Source organism: Nasonia vitripennis (genome assembly GCF_009193385.2).
Source record: "Nasonia vitripennis strain AsymCx chromosome 1 unlocalized genomic scaffold, Nvit_psr_1.1 chr1_random0002, whole genome shotgun sequence".
Classification (NCBI taxonomy): Eukaryota; Metazoa; Arthropoda; class Insecta; order Hymenoptera; family Pteromalidae; genus Nasonia; species Nasonia vitripennis.
Window position 1 is genome coordinate 2448635 of NW_022279588.1, and position 19269 is coordinate 2467903.

General features: G+C 41.0%; 1 protein-coding gene across 1 annotated transcript in view; it reads left to right on the top strand.

Moving 5' to 3' along the window:
* LOC100116079 (regucalcin) overlaps window positions 1–19269 on the top strand; it is a 405396-nt gene that overhangs the window by 198522 nt on the left and 187605 nt on the right. Inside the window, exon 3 of the mRNA XM_031925976.2 lies at window positions 3487–3696. Coding sequence (XP_031781836.1) covers window positions 3561–3696 — 136 coding nt within the window. The 5' untranslated portion in view covers window positions 3487–3560. The remainder of the gene's footprint in view (window positions 1–3486; window positions 3697–19269) is intronic.

Here is a 19269-nt window from a genome sequence, read left to right on the forward strand (position 1 = left end):
AATTTTTTTGCAATTCTGATGACAGATTCGTAATCAGCGCACTCGAAAACCTTATATTTCATACATTTTACGGCCCATTCATATGTTTTCAAAAAAGTGGTTTAAGGTGGTTAGGTCCCCTTAATACGTATGGCGAATCTTATCGCACGCTAGATTTTTGACTTCGCTGACCATTTTTGTGGAATTTATGTATTGTCGAGGTTTCGTCCACTTTAATTGGTGCTGACCTTCTGTTTAACCCTGGTCTCACAGTCGACCTAGCTAACCAGCTACAGATTGACACCCGGGAAAACATCTCGTCATCAGTGATTCTCAGGGTAGCACCCCTCGTTGCTGTCTCCGCAGTCTCACCTAATTCCGAATCAAAGCTTCTAGCTGAATTTCCGGAAATCACTAGTCCTGCTAGAGCTGTGCGACGATGTACGTCGCAGCCGTTCGGGATTTGGCAATGAAAATCCAGAGCGGCAATACTCTTTTAGCTGAGTCGCGAGTACCGGGAATCCTGTGCCACCTCGAGTGGACAGCTGATTAACTAATCCGCGTCTCAACCGCTCCGCGTGAGAAGTCCGCGCGGACTCACGATTCAATGAGAGGCTTTCTCCCGCGTGACGTAAGGAGAGGCAGAGTGGGGTTTTCGGAGTGCTAGCTTCCTCGAGCGAAAGAAAAAAGAGTTAGTGGCTATATCAACTCGAGAAGGTCTTCCCCGAAGAGAGAGAGAGAGAGAGAGAGAGAGAGAGAGAGAGAGAGAGAGAGAGAGAGAGAGAGAGCAACGAGGAAGTCTTGAGGAGTTTAAAGCTGCTGAGAGTCCAGCATCGGTGCGACGTCGGCAGGCGTCACGTTGCCATCCCGACCCAGACAGCGAGAGTCGTCCCCGTTGGCCAAGACGCTGACGCCCGGACGAGCCATCGAGGAGAAGAAAGAAGAGAGGAAGCTGAGGACTTGCCGACCTGGACCCGAGCGCCGTGAGCAGCGGATCCCAGGCGGCCTTCTTCGTGGTGTATTCGAGAAACAGGAAGCAAAGTTTATTCCAGTCCCACTGGGATATAGTTATTTAGTCGATTGTGACTGTGTGCGTGAGAGAAAGAGTAAGAGAGTGTTGCGTGCGTGTAGACGGTATGCTCTGATGTGGTGCGACACGTCGGAGCAGAGTGTGTTAGTGCAAGAGCGAGCGCGAGAGCGAGAGAGTGTTGCGTCAGCCAGTGTTGAGGTGCAATAGCACCAAAACGTGGCACGCAAAAGCGCCGAGACAAAGAAAGCGGCTATTTGCCGCGTGGTGTCGTTAGCCACGAGAGCTTCGGCTGTGTACAAAGAGAGTAGGTAATAAAAAGTGAGATTCGACAAAGGACAGAGAGTTTCTCTTTTTGCGAGTTCATCCCTATTCTCACTCGGCACAACGTGTGCTCCCACACGCATGATGATCGCGGAACCCGCGGAAAATAATAAATCTGACAGTTTAAGTTAATGTGTCGCAGTTAGCCGACAGGGAAAGCTGTTTGACTGGCGACTTCGTCGTAGATGACTTTAGTGGCAAAGCTGATGTTTATCATCAAATTTACACCACGACAAGAAGCAGGTTTTTATTTATGCTATTTGGTCTTCGCAACACAAGCCAAACATTCCAGCTTTATATCAATCGTGTTCTGAGGAATTAAGACTTCTACATATATATTGACGACATCCTCATTGCTTCTGACTCTCTTGAGCAACATCATAAGCACTTTCACACCGTTTTTAAGCGCTTAAAGAAGTTTCATCTTTGGCTCAACAGTGATAAATGCGTCTTTATGGATGAAGAGCTTGAGTTCATTGGTTACCTTATCATCGCACAGGGCTTTAAGCCTACTCGAGCCAAAATCGATGGTGTCATAAACTTTTCAAAACCTCGTACAATTGTCGAACTTTGTTGCTTCTTAAGGGGTGAATTATTATCACCGTAAACTTCTGAAAGGAGCCACTTCTCAGGCTCCGACGAAGCCTTTGACAAAGCCAGATATAAGTTTGCTAAGACCACACTCCTGGTGTATCCTTGCTCAGGTGCAGACCTTTGCATTGTATTCGATTCAAATGTTGCAGTAGGTGCTGTTCTTAAGCAGAAATCGCTAGACAGCGTCTATAAACATCTAGCCTTTTTCTCTCAGAAGCTTTTCCCTTGCGTTCCCCTTCGTAGTTCCCTTGCGTATGCGTTCTGACAAAAAATTGACAAAGCTCCGCCTTGTCGTATGCGACAATTAAGCTTTATTTTGCAATTTACTACGTGCATAGAGTACGTTAGAGGTGTAGACAACACCGTAGGTCCGTTTTCCTTTCGAGTTCGATATCGAGGAACTTGCGGCTGCGTAAGAGGCTGACGAACATTTGCAGGATATACGCAAGTCACCTGACTACTTGCTCTCCCTGAAACGCATTCAATTTGATCCTAATCACACAGCGATATATTATGATTTATTTGGCGCTTAACTCTTCGGCCCTTTAAAGTATAATGTTAATTTATTTAGCTCTTTTAAAAATCAAGAAATATCTGAATGGGATTCGCCAAATAATTATTTCTTATAAGGTAAGCAAAGGGAGTCGAAAAGAAGCTAAACCACATAATATCAAGCTTTTTGTTTATTATTTAATCAATATTTGTTTCCGGATTAACTACTGTTATTTTCAAATTGAAATTTTAAAAAATATCTGCAATAAAAATATTAAAAGACCAAGAACCTTGCAGTATCTTGATAAGCTCTTGACAAATTGAATATTATAGACTTGCCTTAGTGTTGTATTGGTTTTGAAACCCAAATGAAAAAAATAATTAGTACTTTACCGTAGCTTGCTGTAAAATTGGGTACACAGAAGTAAGTTTTAGCACGGTTATGTACATTCTTGTATGTTTTGGTACGTTTACGTATGTCGTTCTTCAAATTTAGACATTCCTTGCTATGTTATGCGCGATCATGCGTAAACGTACAGAAAGGGACGGAAACGTACAGTAATATACCAACTTCTACACGATTATGAAAGAATATAATTATTTATACAGAAATCTACGGCTTTATACAAAAAAGTATCAAATTGAAGTAAAGTTACATACGTAAATATAACTAAATGTTTATAAAGGTACCTAAACTTACTTAAACGTACCGGAATGCCTGTAAACATACTTGAAAATACAAAAGCATACACATAATAAGATACAAAATACGAAATCGCGTGGATATTCTTATAATTTGTTAACCGCGTTAGTTTAAACAATTTCACTTGTAAAGGCGAAGTATTTTTAACGAGACGTATAATTGATTTCTGTTCAGCCGGGATTTAACAACTGATTCCAAATACTATTGTTTAATTTAGAAATATACTTTATTATTGTTAAGAATATAAAAACAGACTCTTTTTTGCCCCTTTCCTCTATCCAGATCCTGGAACCGACTGACTATCCAGTCTCTCGGGCAAAAATAAACCGTTACAATTGAAATATAATTTTTCTTCGGCATTCTACAGGTAATGGTTCTGCATCATATATTGTTGGAGTAGAAAATACAACTAACTACTTTATAGTAGGTTGCGGTCGAAATATGACTTTGGTCGAATTTGATTTTACCTCTGCAACCTCAAAAAAAAACATTCAAACATTGACAACCGTAGATACTAATCGTTTAGATACTCGATTTAATGATGGCAAAGTAGATACTGCTGGAAGATTTTGGGGAGGTATGTATATATGTTTGGCATTCGGTATAATTAGCCTATTAATAATTATTTTAGTTAAATAATTTTTCTTACAGCGTGACTATTCAGGTATTAATTAATTTATTTATTAACTATTACCATTACATATGCCTTAAAGAGGCACCCTAAATGGTTAAACAGAGTTGTCTGTACATAGGGATGGTACAAGGACTTAAAATCTAATAAAAGAAAAAATATCTAAAAATTAATTTCTTTCTTCCTTTGCAAGGGTCCAGAACAAAAATTAAGTAACCATGTGTTAACAGACGTTTTTTCGTAATAATACGTCATTTTCTCTTATAAAACCTTTTTGGTCTTTTTTTTATGTATACTAACTTCTTTGTTGTATGAATTATAACAGTTATGAAATAGCTGGGTTTTTTACTCAGTGTTCAGTTTATTTTTGGCAATTGTAAATTCTTATTTCTAGTACAGCTAGCGCGTTTTATGTTTATTTTTCATAATGTGGCGTGATGGAATAAAATAGCGTCTAATTGTAATAATTGCTTGGTTTGAAAAAAGGTCGAGTGAGTAGTAGTATACCCCTCGCTATGGAGGAGACAAACAATACCCCCACCACCTGCCCAGAGGTGTTGGTGGGATAGACGTCTGGCGCCACAGCGAGGATTGGCGTAATGCGATAGTAGGGGAAAGAACCTTCTTCTCCCCTCCTCGTCCACTTTCCCCAATTGACGTCATGCGATAGTGGGGGGCAAGGTAACGCCTTCTTCCCCCTCCCTCTCATTCCCGCTCGTCAATTTATGTCTCTATTTATTTACTTATTATTTTTTTTAATAATGTTTTTCAGAATAATAACACAAAGTAACAAATAATAACAAAGTATTTAATATTTTATAACGATAGATTATTTATTCAATATATATTTCAATATGAAATAATTATACAAATTGTGATGTACATTGGTAACTTTTTTTCTTCCTTTCGAAGATAATATTTACAAGAAGTATAGTAATAAAATTAATAAAAAAAAACAGACATAATTAATCACCTATTTCATTTAATATATCGACAATTCTTTCGAGATGATGAGATACAAGTTGGTAAAATATATCGACAATATCATTACGACTGAATGGAATTTGATCTTTCATTTCCATCGCACGCGTCTGCACAGTTGTTGTCACACTATCGAACCATTTATCATCTATAAGATTGATTATTACTTTTACAAAAGTTATCGTATAAATACACAATCGTCTTACTGGTACATTGTCTGGATTAACACTTTTAATGTATTCTACAGTCTCTCTAGCAACACAACTTACACTGCCCGCTACAAACTTAAGATATTTTACACGCGCATCAATGCATTTCACAATATACTCATACAATTGTAAAAACTTAGCTGTTTTTTAGAATAATAGTAAAATGATTCTGTTTGCTCACTATTGTAAATGTCTTAGGTGGGCTACTATCCACAATTTCGATAGCCCTGTCTTTCTGACGGTGAGTAATTTTTGCTGTCCAACCTGTACCGAAAATTTTTTGACCTGTCATAGAATCGCTGCTGTTACTGTGGTCGCAAAGATACTTGAAAAAGTCGTAGAAACAGTTTGTGAATTGCAACCACTGATCGTGGGTAAAAGTAATTCCTTTCGAGTCATCGCCTAATAGTTGCACAGCTGGTCTGTAGTACTCGTCTTGCAAGTTGCTGTATTCCAGACCGACAATGATTTCCGTTGTGTACGACTTGTCCAAAGTGTACAGAGTGCTCAGGAGCTGAACTGGACGATGTTTGTTTTCCTCCTGGTACGCCATTGTGCGAGTTTTTCACGATCACCACCACCACCTTCAAACAACTAACTCTGACTCTTAGCATAAAGTCTGAAGGTGGGACGATATGGTGGGGATAATGATTGTGGTAGTAGTAGGAACAGCCACGTGTGAAAGAGAGATACGGTATCGTTATCTCCTCGTGATACAATAACGACCTCTTAGAACTACAGCTTTGTAAGCACCTGACAATGCTACTGCCATTTCCAATGAAATCATCGTCATCGCTTTTTTTCCTTTGTTTACAGCAGACATATCGTCTTACCACGTCATTATTTTTCTGCAGATTTTCTGAAAAATTTTCGAGAAATTTCTTGAAGCCCAGACCATTACTCATGTAATGCAAAAACATGATGCAATATTGTCCGCAAACATTGGAAGAATCGCTCTGTAGTCGAATATTATTCCAGCGATGTTTACAATTTTTTCTGAATCGATTAATGTGATCGGGTATAAATGGTTGTAATCAAAAACTATCAAAGTAAAACGCGTTACAAGATTTGTCTGCATATACGGCGACCCAATGCATACTCAATCTCGTATGATCATCTGTATTTACAACAAACACTGTCGGTTTCGTCTATACCTTCGGTATCTGATTGGCTGGAAATACACCGACAGTATATGAGCTAATTTTCGATAGATTCTTTAGTATCTGAAGACTGTCCATCGCATAGATCGCTTAAAGTGTTCCGAATAACAGGCTTTTTTAGAAGCACGCACAGACAGCCACGATTTTAACCGGTAAGCGTTATTTAAAGCGCATCGATAATTACTATGACAAGTTTTGATAGTGTGATGCATACGGTATATATCAGACGATAATTTAGCGAAAGATAGACATTTCTGATCGTACTCAAGATTAAAAATTCGGCGAGGTATTATTTTGCGTAACAATAGCCATTTATCATTACCTCTAACATATATTTTTTGCTTCTTGAAAGTTCTCTTAAAACTTTCTTCACTTAAATGACACCTCGCCGTCAAAGTATTCCAGACCGTGATGATATTGGGTCAGCCAATCGTTCTCGTTTCGTATATCTTTACTCAGATGATCAAGCGCTATTACCGGCGTCAGTGTTCAATGACTACTAAAGTTCCCATCAACGGCCACCACGGCAACCTCTTTTGGCACATTCCGATGTTTGGTATCCTTAAAGAACTGTATGTCAATAATCACATCCATGATTGAGTAAAGCGTATATGTCAGTGCTGGATTGTCGAAAATTAGAGGAAGAGACTGACTGTAGAAGTCGCATGCACAGTTTTTATATGTACGGTAGAGAGTAGCGACATCTGTGAGAAGTAAACTGATTTTAACTGCTGAAATCTATGATCATTTGACCCGAGGCACCAATTTCCAAAATATTATCATACTCTGCGTACAGAATACAATTGACCGTTTCTGTAAGTGCATTGCTAAAACGTACTTCTAGTCTAGCACTGCCGTGTTTAATCAAATTTCAGTGGCTGCAGTCATTCGCCGATAAATCGGGAGTCAAATCAAAAGCAAATAGACAGTAGCCGTAGGGATAGTTCTTGCGCGTGACTTGATTACCCCCGTTGAGGAAGTGTATTCTTGTACCGGAGAACAGTGTGTGATACGCATCCACGTATAGATATCTCGTCGTAAAGTCTGGTTGCAATGGTTTTGAGGGCACCTACACCCCATCAACGTATAAACATAGAAAGTTTATATTAAAATGTTCAAAATTGAAGGGATTGAGCAGCCGACCACCATTAAAAGCTTTGTTATTGACGAAACCTTGGATGATTCTTTTCGGCAGCTTACCCAATATGATATTGTCCAATGTTTCACCGTGTACACCACTGTGCATAGTGACTGCCTTGACATCCACCCGTGTTAATGGATATTTAGCCGTTGCTCGTGAGAGCGATTTAGCATGTGCAAGCAATATACTGGGGCTGATTTTTATACGTCTCACTAGAAGATTGGCCTCCTCAATGTGTACGGAAAATGAGCCCACAGAGTCCATCAGGCAAAAGTTATCGCGCAATTTCACCAAACGCACTCTAACTTAAACGCCGTTAAGCAGTAGCTTCTCTTCATTAAACATATCTGTATGGAGGTGGCCAACTAGGTCAACAGGTTTATTCGCAGCAAGTAACTTTTGCCTTTCCACAAATCCCTCGTTCAGATTTTCTGTGTTGTTAATTTTTCCAGACGTATCGTCACACCACAAGACAGTCGACAGGTGAGAGGTTTTGGCAGCAGGTCCGTAATTTAGCAGCGTCTCTATGTATGCTCTGTAGGCATAAGCATTAGTAGGTGGTGACACGGGTTTCTGATTGAAAAATACATTCACTTGATTGAATAGCGAATGCATAAAATTGTTGATTGGTCCCACCCGGGCTGTTAAAAGTCTATAAGCCGCTCGATCAGCATCAGCTACATCTTCTTCTCTTGTACTAGATTTTATACTCACACGAATAACTAAGCATTGTATGAGCCAGATCGAGATACTCATCGCTGTTCCCAGGTATCAAAAATTCGATCAGTGACTCATCGGTCAAAGACGATATAGGCTTATATTGAACCCAATGCGAGCATTTGATTGTTGTTTGGGTCGGTGGAATTTCAAACAATAACAGCTCCGACTTTAAACATTCGCTTAAATGGATATGTAAGAACGCCATCTTTAACTGTCAAAAATATCTCTCGTCGTTCTGCTTCTTGAGAGAAGATCTCTATATGTTTTCTTCTTCTTCTTCTGTCTCTTAATCTTTCTTGTTGCACTTCTCTTCTTAACACCACCACCACTTCTCGACTTGCGTTTCTGTCTCCCGCCAACACCTCTTTTTCTCCTATGCGCTGTGAGAGGGCCAGCGAGCAACTGCAATTGTGCAGGATTTCCGTAGCGTGACATTTTATATCCTGACCCCTCCATCAACTTGTCCAGTTTCTCCTCAGCTTTTCTCTATAGAATCTAACCAGATTCTCTCACACGATTGCGGAAATACTCCTTCACCGGTGTATTGTGTGATGCAACGTCGAGTATGATGTTAAACCCCGTACGTACAGCCTCTTTACCCAGAGGTTTAGCCCCGCGATTGATAATTGGAAGGACGCGGCGAAATATGCCAGCTAGAAAGGAGCCGATACCACCGTGACCTCTTTGGTAGGCAGATTCGATGTAAATGTGGCTCCACCGGTGTAAGGATTCCGTCTTTCTCCCCCACCGTACTGGTAGCCAATGCCAAATTGGCAGTTAAAATAATCTTCGTAGCGATTCATGACTAGTCATCGACTGTCTTGAAATGAAGTGTTATAGTCACCGTCCCGTAATCTAATAGTATCGACTGGCCACATTGATCTCTTATATCTGTTTCTATTGTCTGAAATGCGCAGAATAACAGTGGTATATACATTGGTGGAGAGAAAATTTTGATTCGAGTAGTACCATATTCGTAATTATCGGTATTCATCGATACAGCTTGTAGTAGATGCAATTAAACATCACCTGTCACATATGGCTCACAGATGTCGCTGTAGATCATAAACATGGATGGTAGCCCATTGGTAAGTCCAGTAAGTCTATCCGACTCTATAGTGTATTGATTTCCAATAAAACAAATACCTGGTCTCTCCTGTTCTAATCCAAGATTTTTTTTACTTTTTCCGATAAATATAGCTCGTGACTAAACTGTGAGCATCTACTCTTTGCGCAGACTCGGCTGATCGTTACATAACCGCCACGTTCAACTGTCACGCTCAAATGACCACGGATGCATTCTAAATTATTTATTTCCTCAACTAGAGTGAGAATATTTGTATAATTTCTCGGACGAATCAATGATTTAGTGAGTGATTGTAAAATGTTCCTCTCTCGTCTCATTTGTCTCAAGTCTTGTGGGTGGTTTCGTTTTAGGGAAATTTTTCACTCCTTTTTTTCAGATGGCACGTGTGGTAAAATTCAGTGAGCGCGACCAACCATAAACCTTGTAATATCATCTGTTGCAGCAACTGTCTAGCATAATGCGTTGTAGTGTTTACCGAGAAATAATTCATGCTGCTGTTGCTAGGCAAAATAATGTAAAATTGATCTTTCATATTTGCGAAAGTTGGCTAGCCTTGACCCAGGAATTGAACTTTTCTGGATAACCTTTCCAGCTGACGAAATACTCCTACGAACGACCCTTACTTCTGCTTCGCAAAATACGTTCTATTTCAAAAGATGCACCTTCCAAATCCTTTCAAACCCTGCTCAATTCCTCAGCGTGAAAACAACCGTCTATGTCTTCACCCGACAGATCTTGCAAATGATAGACAGGTGGCTGCCGTGTCAGAGAAATCCGTGCGACTCTAAATAGTTCCAGTGTCCAGCCTCTCTCGTAACCTTTGTCAAAGACAGATCTTGCCCGACTGACGCAAACCACCTCACCGATTTTGAATTTGGGTCTCATCACCTTATGCTTATTCCTATCGTAACGACGCTGTAAATTCTCTCGTGCTTTAGCAACGCTGTACACAGTCACAGATGTCGGTGTCATCTTTGTCGCCGAGTGCTTATTATGGTTGTACGCCGCTATTATGTTCTGCAACACATCGATATATCCCCGTGTATTTTTGTGAGTAAAATATCGCCAAATTCGCTCCTTGACAGTTCGTATCTGTCACTCTGCAATGTCTGCCTTTGTATCCGGGCTGCGTGCCACTCTGTCACAATGTCGTTGTCGCGCAAAACTTGCTGTGCCTCACGGCCCATGAATTCTTTGCCCTTATCTGTCTGGAGGCATATTGGTTGACGCTCATTGCTTCTCGACAACACACGTGAGAAGGCCTCAGCGACGTTTCTCGAAGTTTGTTCCTTGATCAACTCTAATCAACTAAATTTACTGACAACGTCGATCACCGTCAGAATGTAACTGTAGCCGTCATTGTAAGTTTTTAGAGACCACAAATCCATTAGATCAGCCTCCCACACATCATCTAAATTTCGCACATTGTAACTACGTCGTGCAAATCGTCTTCTAACGGGTCGATGTAGATTATACGCATCTTGACTCTCGAGACACTCCACAACACTTTCGCGATGGAATTTTTCTTTACACCTTTTTTCCCACTGTTTTTTTGTCCGCGTGTAGCTTCAAAAAGTTTTTCAAAACCAGCGTACGCTGCAGGGTGTGGAGGCGCGTAATAAATGTTCTCAAATTTTTCTTTTTTCCCCCCTATCCCACTACTCATTGCGCACCTTTTTTTCTTTTTTAAATTTTATTTTTTTCTGCTCTTTCACTGTTTTCACCGATGCGTCAACTTTGCTAATAGATTTCTTCTTTATTTTCTTGTCTTTTTCCTTTTTCTGCTTCAGCGCGCTTTTTATTCAAGAAAAAATTTTTTCGAACGTTATCTTGCTCACCATACAGCAGGCAGTCATCATTGCCAGTGTTCGCTCGTCTCTAGCTGTTTCATCCGCGAGCATTTGCGAAAATGCGTATTCAGCTAGCACGCGATCAGCTTTACATCGATTGCCTTGCTTATTCCTGTAGACTAAATCATCTCGTACTGCCAAATTTCATACACAAACTTGACAACGTAGCCCAATGTGACAGCCGCTTTCACCTCCTCCGACACCCATGTCCCCCGTAATACGCGCTCATCCGGATCATCATGAGGACAGTCATCTTGTGTCAGTTGTTCACAACACGTTCGATATAATAAAAATATTAATTTACCGTGCATTTTTACGGGTAATAATAGGTGATATAGATTTTGTAGTAATAATATATCGCACGAAATTAATCCATTTACTTGTAAAATGTCGTTGTTGATACGTATCAGCTTTCGGCACTCCTCTTCACCAACAAAAATTTTTGGATGACCCACGGGATACTTGCTATGTTTACAAATAAACGGATATAAGGAACAAACATCAACATACTTGATCTTCTCTTGATCCTGACAGATTTTGATTGATTTCCAGTCCAACCACCAAAGAATACATCTCGTGGGTCAACCGGTTTTCTCTCTATATTTCTCTTATTTTCATGATCGGCGTAGTTCTTCGTTTTGTGAGATCTCAGTATTAAATTGACATTCCCATTTTTTAATAAGTTGGTAATTGGCTGTCATTACTCTATCACTGATTGCCAATGTCTTCTCGTATCTCGCATCCATCAATTCACCACTTGTCAAATCTATATCTCTGTTTATCCTGTAACATCGAGGACAAATGTGCCAAAAACAGCCATAAAACTGAACTACAATACCACAGTGACCCTTATTTTCTTGTGGTGCACAGTAACCATCCACTACGATGCCTTCTGTCAGTCTTTTCTCCTGACCGCGTCCCGCGTGCTTTTGTTACGGTATTCTTTTTATTTCGCTCGATGTTACGGTAAAGAACTCGCTGCTCCATCCAAGCAAGCCAGTGTAAGGCAATTTCAGACTGATTGTCAGTCATTCTTTAGCCACGAGGTGGTATAATACCTATTTGATCTTTTTTCAAAAATTTCTTTCTAAACACTCTCATACAAGAAGAAGCTATGGTTGTGCACTCGACAAAAAATTCACATCGTATTTCAAAAACGTCTTGCAAAAAGCTAAACAAGCCAATCTCAAAATTTTGACATCTTTTTTGCAGTATTTTACGATTTATGATTAAAAATTAAACGTGTATCCGCTTCGTTGCTGATCGGTTTACCATTTCAAAAAAATTTCTCGTTTCCTCACACTTATGGATTCTGCTGCGTAGGAGTCGAGAGGTTGTAGTGGGCCTTCGTAGGACTGATTTTCCACCGTATTGAATAGGTGTGGAAAAACACCTTTCTCCATATCGGGTAATCCGTAGGCTTTGGGCAAACTGGCTAAAGACATGTAAAAGTAATTCAAGCTGTCGATAAACTTTACCTGTAGCACCTCCATCAGGATTATTTTTGATCCATTCACGACTACCGATGGTACGACACGACCTTCATTGAATGTCTCCACAATATATATTTGAATATAAATTGTGCGTCAAATCCTTGTCAATTGAGTGCTATACCTACAACTTGTCGAAATTGTTCCCTTGGAGCTATTGCAAGTTCGACGAATTGTTTCACCGGCTCGTCCTCAAACACATATTCGCGAATACCACATTTTTTACACCTTATTGAAATGTCTTCAATCTCTATGCAATATGTACAGACCTGTTGTACAACACACAAGTTCGGAACATGCACTTTTTGCTCTTCATCGCCTAGCACAGGTATCGATTGTTGTGTTTCAAAATCGTAAAACAAAAATAGGACTAAATTTGTAGCTTTTGGAGTTTGAGCTCTTGATCGGCTGTACAAAAAGATATACCGCACTCGTGTGGATCTTTTCTATTTATTTGGATTATTTTAAAACAATTTTGACAGAGCTTAACCTTGCTACACACACTACTGTCTCTATTGTACGTTCCTTTTCTAATATGATTTGCTAGACAATTATCGCCAAAAAATAATCTTGAACAGACGTTGCATTTTTTCAACACCTCTGTCATACTACAGGGAGGTGACGACATACATTTGTAACACTAGTTAGAGCATCTATGCTCCACGGCGCTCCAATAACTTTTATTGCAGGGTATACAGTATCCGGCGCTACCACCGGCTGCAACTAGATTCAATATTGGCTGATAATGATGCGCTCGTTCATATATTGGCGAGGCACTAAGTCCAGATGTGGAAAAGTTGTAGACGAACAATTGCTGTATTAGGAGTAGCAAAATAATCTTGAAACTTACGGATTTCTTGTAGTTCGCAACCATCCACAGGTACTTGAACATTTGCCAAATTAACAAGCTCCATGGCCGTATTTCTTTGTGTCCTTCCTCCACAGTTTCGAATGAGATTCCAATATATGTGAAGCTCGCCTGTACGTATTTGTCCTCTGATAGCGTACGTATAGGCGGTGACTAAACTTCAAGGTAGACACTAGTTATCATTATTCCCAATAGTCAATATGGACTTTTTATTCACTGATTTTTCAGTCAAACAAATTCGTCCACTACTTACTGTGATTGTTGACTTACTGTCTTTGACAATAGCACAATTAATCGATAATTTTCCGTTCACATTAAACTCATTGGTACTTTGCACAGCACTGTATAGCAATCCCCAAAGATCTTTAATGAGGAATTCTATAAGTCTGAACGATAGCCAAAGGGGTCCCCAATTGGACTGCTCCGAATTGATGGTCACACCGATGAAATCGTTTGGTCGACCTCTTTCGCAAAGTTGTCGATGCAGGTCTCGCACACAGTCCTCAAGCCAGGTGTGAAAATCTGTATTCATCGTTAGTTCCGGTAGAATCCCTCGTATCTCTCTTCCTTCGTAGCCAAAACGTCTGTAGAAATACGTTGACTCGCTTTCAATGATAAATCGTATTTTCCTCTTCTCCTCTTCCTTCACTGCTCTGTAAATAAACACCTGTAATATTAAATTTTTTTATTCTTTATAGGTATATATGTCATAATACAAAAAATTATTTTTTTCTCTTACTTTCTTTAGCTGTATCGGTTGTACTGCTATGACTGGTGGTGATACTATCACTACTGCTACTGCTGCTAATGCTATTGGCACGACTACGGATCTTTAAAACTAAAGTATTAGGCTTGCCATGTAATGTTAAAAAAATTTACATCACAATAACAAGTGTAATACTTACGAGAATCCAATGATGATGATGATGATGATCATGATGATCATTCTCAATGAATTTCAATTCTTCTTGACGGGCCAGCTTCTAAAACTGTAGAGTGAGGCTGGTGCCATAATTGTGTAGAATAAATTTTTTTTTACTATCGCACAAACATCACTCTTAACATTAAATATCTCTTCTTGGTGGTGGTGGTGGTGGTGCTGCTGCTGTTGTTGCGCTTCATCATCGCGAGAGAGTCTCTCTAAAACTTATGTATTAAACCTGTATTTTAATGTTTAAAAAAATTACTATTTAAATAACAGGTGTAGTACTTACCGGAATTTGCTAATAGTGATCTTCGATGATTGGTGGCTGCTGATGGTCCAGCTTCTAAAACAAAAGAGCGGAGTCAGTGCTATAATTGTGTAAAAAACAAAAAATTTGATTTATGATATATATATATATATATATATATATATATATATATATATATCATGAATCAAATTTATATATATATATAGCGCAAACATCACCCTCACCATTATTTTGTGCATGATGCTGCTGCTGATACTCATCACATGCCAGTATCACTGCATCACCCTTCATATCACTTCGCATCTCATTGATTACTGGATAAACAAACAAGAAAGGTATGATTAATTATTGAAAAACAAATTTTAATAGAAAAAATTAGTATGAAAACAATACTTACGATGACGGTGAAGCAATCGGCGTGCTAGCGGATATTCATGCTCGTTTCGCTGCTGTATTGCTTGCACAGCAATCGACAGAACATCCGGATTGTAGAATAATAGACCAGTGGTAAACATGTAGCATACCGTGGCTATTTCACAATGTAGCAAGAGGAAATGCAATTTTCTGCATAAAACCTCTGCTGATTGCTGCTGAAGATCAGAGCTCCACACTCTGCCACAAATGGTGCGAATGTGCGGGTCACGAACCCTAGCGACATCTAGCGCAATGCGCAAAACCTTAGCTAGATGTGCTACACTCGCCCTAACCATCACGTCATCGTTGAAGTGTTTTGACTGCCCGTAGGAAACTGTAACTAACTGTGCAAAGATTGTCCTTTAAATACAGCCCATAGTGTAGCCAACGGGGGGATCAAAAAGTTTCTCACGGCATTTTATCTGCTGATGCAAAATACAATGCATATCAGAGTCACACAAACATGTGTGTACATTTCGTTCAGCAGAATTCGCGGTAGGTTGACGATAGCGACGTCGACGACAGTGACATTGACACCGTCGGTTTTTTTATCACACAGTACACGTGGAAAGTGTAATGAGACGCTTCTCACTACTCGTGTTCGTACACGCCACAAGTTCAAGGCTAAGAATTCATGCAATGCTGACGACGCTTTCTGCGTCGCCAGCGATATCAACACTGCTCGCTTCGTCGTCGACGATAACGATGACGATGACGACTACGACACTTGATACTCTGTGCGAGAAAGACGCAGTCTGCATGGTCAGCTGCACGTGTCATTCCACCACCCCACCGCCGCCCCCAAAGGCGGTTAAACGAGAACCTTAAGCAGCTCTGTAACAGAAGATTATCATGAGTCGTCGTCGTCGTCGTTGTATCTACTTTTTCTCGAGAATGCTAACGACATAGGTGAGGAGTGCGGTGGTGCAGCGACAACGGGAGAGAGACAGAGAGAGAGAGAGAGAGAGAGAGAGATTTTTAGATTTATTAGATTTATTTGGCGTACAATATGTTGTACGATAAATTGTATACAGCAGGAATAGTAGTACAGCAAAAATGTGTATTGTGATAGTATGATAATGTGAAGATGGGTCAAGCGAGAGTGTGTGAGTGTGTGCGTTTGCGTGAATGTGTACAAGCGTGTGTGTGTGTGCGTTTGAGTGAATGTGTACAAGCGATTCAAGTGTTTGTATTTTCAAGCTCAAGAAAGTACTCTTTAGCTAGTCTCTTGAAACCTGAGACAGATGTAGTGTTACGAATGTGAGATGGTAGGTATGAGGCGCTGATATGAAACGAGTTCCTCAGCGTCTCCGTCGCGAATGTCGGAATATCCAGAGGTATCACCTCCCCCCTAACAGGCCGAAGTGTCACGCGGAAGTCAAAGTATGCCAGTACGTATGATGGTACGGCTGTGTTAAACATTTTTCTTAGGAAACAAACAGGGAAATACTTCCTGCGTCCGGCAGTGGTTAGTCACTGCAGCTCCAGTCTGTGCGGGGAAATGTGCTCATCCCTCCTTACACTATAGATGTACCGAATTCCTGTATTCACGAGCCTCTGTAGTTAAGTAGTTAAGTCGAGTTCCTGCGTCAAGTCACAGTATACAAGAGAACAGTAGTCGATGATCGGAAATAGGAGCGCTTGCACAAGATGCTTGCGCAACCTGAGATTGGTACTCTTTCTGAAAAAATAGAGCCTGTACATTAGCGAGTGAGCACGCTTACACACTTGTGTAACGTGCTCCTTCCACGTGAGTTTAGAGTCAAGCACAAATCCCAGATTACACACAGAGGATTCAAAGTTGACCTGGACACCCCTAATATTAATGAAAGTTGTTAAGGGAAGTAAATTTATATAGTAAGGGGAGCCCACGACAATTGCTTTGGTTTTATTAACATTGAGTTTAAGCCTGTTTTGCGCAGCCCAGCCCATTATTCTCTCAGCATTAGCACTCATCTTGTTTCATAAAGAATCGAGCTCCTCGAGGTGGCATTGACTGTAAATTTGCAAGTCATCCACATAGATAAGATGGGAAACATCGGAATCAAGGCAGAAACCGATGTCGTTGATGTAGAATGCGAACAGTAAGGGACCTAAGACGGAGCCCTGCGGGACGCCGATGTTAAGACGCCGCGGAGATGAACGCTCGCTATTGTCACCAACCTCGGCCTACTCTCTCCTAGTGAGATAGGAGGCAAACCAGCGGGTGACCTGCTTAGAGAAGCCGAAGGTGGATAGCTTTCTCAGGAGCCGGACGTGACATACAGTGTCAAACGCCTTGCTAAAGTCAAAGACGAGTCTAGTAAGAGTCTTGATTCAAGGTATTGTGAGACTTGCCTGTGCACCAGTCACTCCAGGGCCTTGGAGAGAAAGCAGAGAAGTGAAATCGGACGGTAGTCTGCCAGGGCTGTTGGTGAACTGACTTTGTTGAGTGGACGCGCAAACGACAATTTCCAGGCAGATGGGAAACAGGCTTCGCTCAGAGACAGGTTGAAAATATGACTTAGTAGGGGAGTGCGAACTGGCAATGCTTTTGAGATGACAACCTGAGGGATTCCGTCGCTTCCCCTGGCCTGAGTGTCGAAGTACGATACTGCAGCCAACACATCCGATTCCGTTACGGTGCTGAACTCGAAATGCTCCGGGAGGTCCAAGACTTTCCAGGGTGAGAAGATAATCCTCAACAGCAGGAGCTAACGTATCATTGAAGATCGAGCTGAAATGCTTGTTGAGTTCATCTGTGCTAAAACGAGATGGTGAAGGGGTCTTGGTGGCAGAAATTCTAAATTTCTCCAGCTCTCTCCAGATCTCGGCAACATCAGTCAAGGTTGACAGGCGTGAATAGTAATAATTCAGTCTGGCTTCCTCGACTTGTTTGCGAGCATTGTCTCTAGCTAGCCTATGGTGAACCACGGGTGACGCTGTCTTCTTGGTGTCACGTGTGCATTCGTCGAGTGATGAAGAGGTGAGGGATGACCAGTCACATGCGCTAAGATAGTCCTTTAGCTTCTCGGCGCTGATTCCTTTAAAGTTTCTGTAAGAGTATGTCTTAGGTAGGTATCGTGGAATCTGTACGTCGAGAGTGGCCGTGATAAGGTCATGTCATATGAAAGGGAGTTTTCATCAATGAAGGCCTTCATGAACTTGGCATCTTCAGATGAAGAAAGTTGGTCAGAGTTGAAGTCTCCCATTATGACCTTCGTGGTATAATTGTGCATGTGGGTTGTTCGTTGGTCTATGAAGTTAGAGCCTTGGAAGAATGGAGCATGAGTTGGACGATACACAACCCACACGAAGACAGGAGAGACTTCCTTTGCCGATACCTCAAAGAAGAGATATTCAGGCTTACCTGGCTTGCCAGACCATTCACAGCCAGACTCGTAGACCTTCGGGCAGAGATACCTTAGAACCAGATGAAAACGTGGCAGATGAGCTTGATGGTGGATGTGGTGAAATGATGTGTGTGTTGTAGCCTCACGAGGATAAAGAGGACGAAGAAGAGGAACAAGTCGTTGTCGAATGGGAAGGTCCGCCGCGAAAACGAACAACTCGAACGTGCAGTGCGCGAGCGTAATCGTAGAGAATTACGTGGTAACGCGAAGACAATTACTTGAAGAGAAGTACGGCAAGCCAAATTATGAGGTGCTTGACATACCGAAATTAAGACGCTACAATAACTGCCATGGATGTAACCGAGTGTATTATCGCAGAAATCAGACAAATCAATGGCAGTATTGTCATAAGTACAAGTTTTGTTTTTGTGCAAATTGCGCGAAAGCGCATATGTAAAACAGTAAACACTAAAAAGTGAATAAAAACAGTGTGACCAAAAGACAGTGAATAAGTAAAAATTGTGAGTCGAGCCTCAAAATTGAGTGGTCAGCAAAAAGCACGCTTCAAGTGAGGAAAAGAGACACCTTAGGCGAGGTGTGCTCTTTCTCTCTCACTCTCTATCACTTCTCTGAACAAGAGAGTGATAAGTGTAACTGATGCTTCAGTTGCTGAGCGACAGTTACAGCTTAGGCCTAGTGGGTAATAGAACGTTTTTTGTCATGCGAGTGCTCTAAAAACTGTGTGAATAGTACAATGCGTCTTGTACTTGTGAAAAGTGAGGACAGTTGGGCGGTGAACAGCCTACCAGGATATGATAGTGCGCGTGGAGTGATCGATCTGTGCTACTTCTCCTCTTTGTCGTCGTCGTCGTCGTCGTCGTCATCTATAATCGATGTGTGCACAACGAGTCCAGCGGCAACTCCATCATTATCGGCAATCAATGTGGATGCTGGCAGTCTGAAGAGAAGATCACAGTCCATACATAACACTCAAACTATCATTGATGTAGAGGCAGCTTGGAAGAATTATCAGCTGATGCAAGCTGATAACAACCTCAACGACCGCGTAGATGG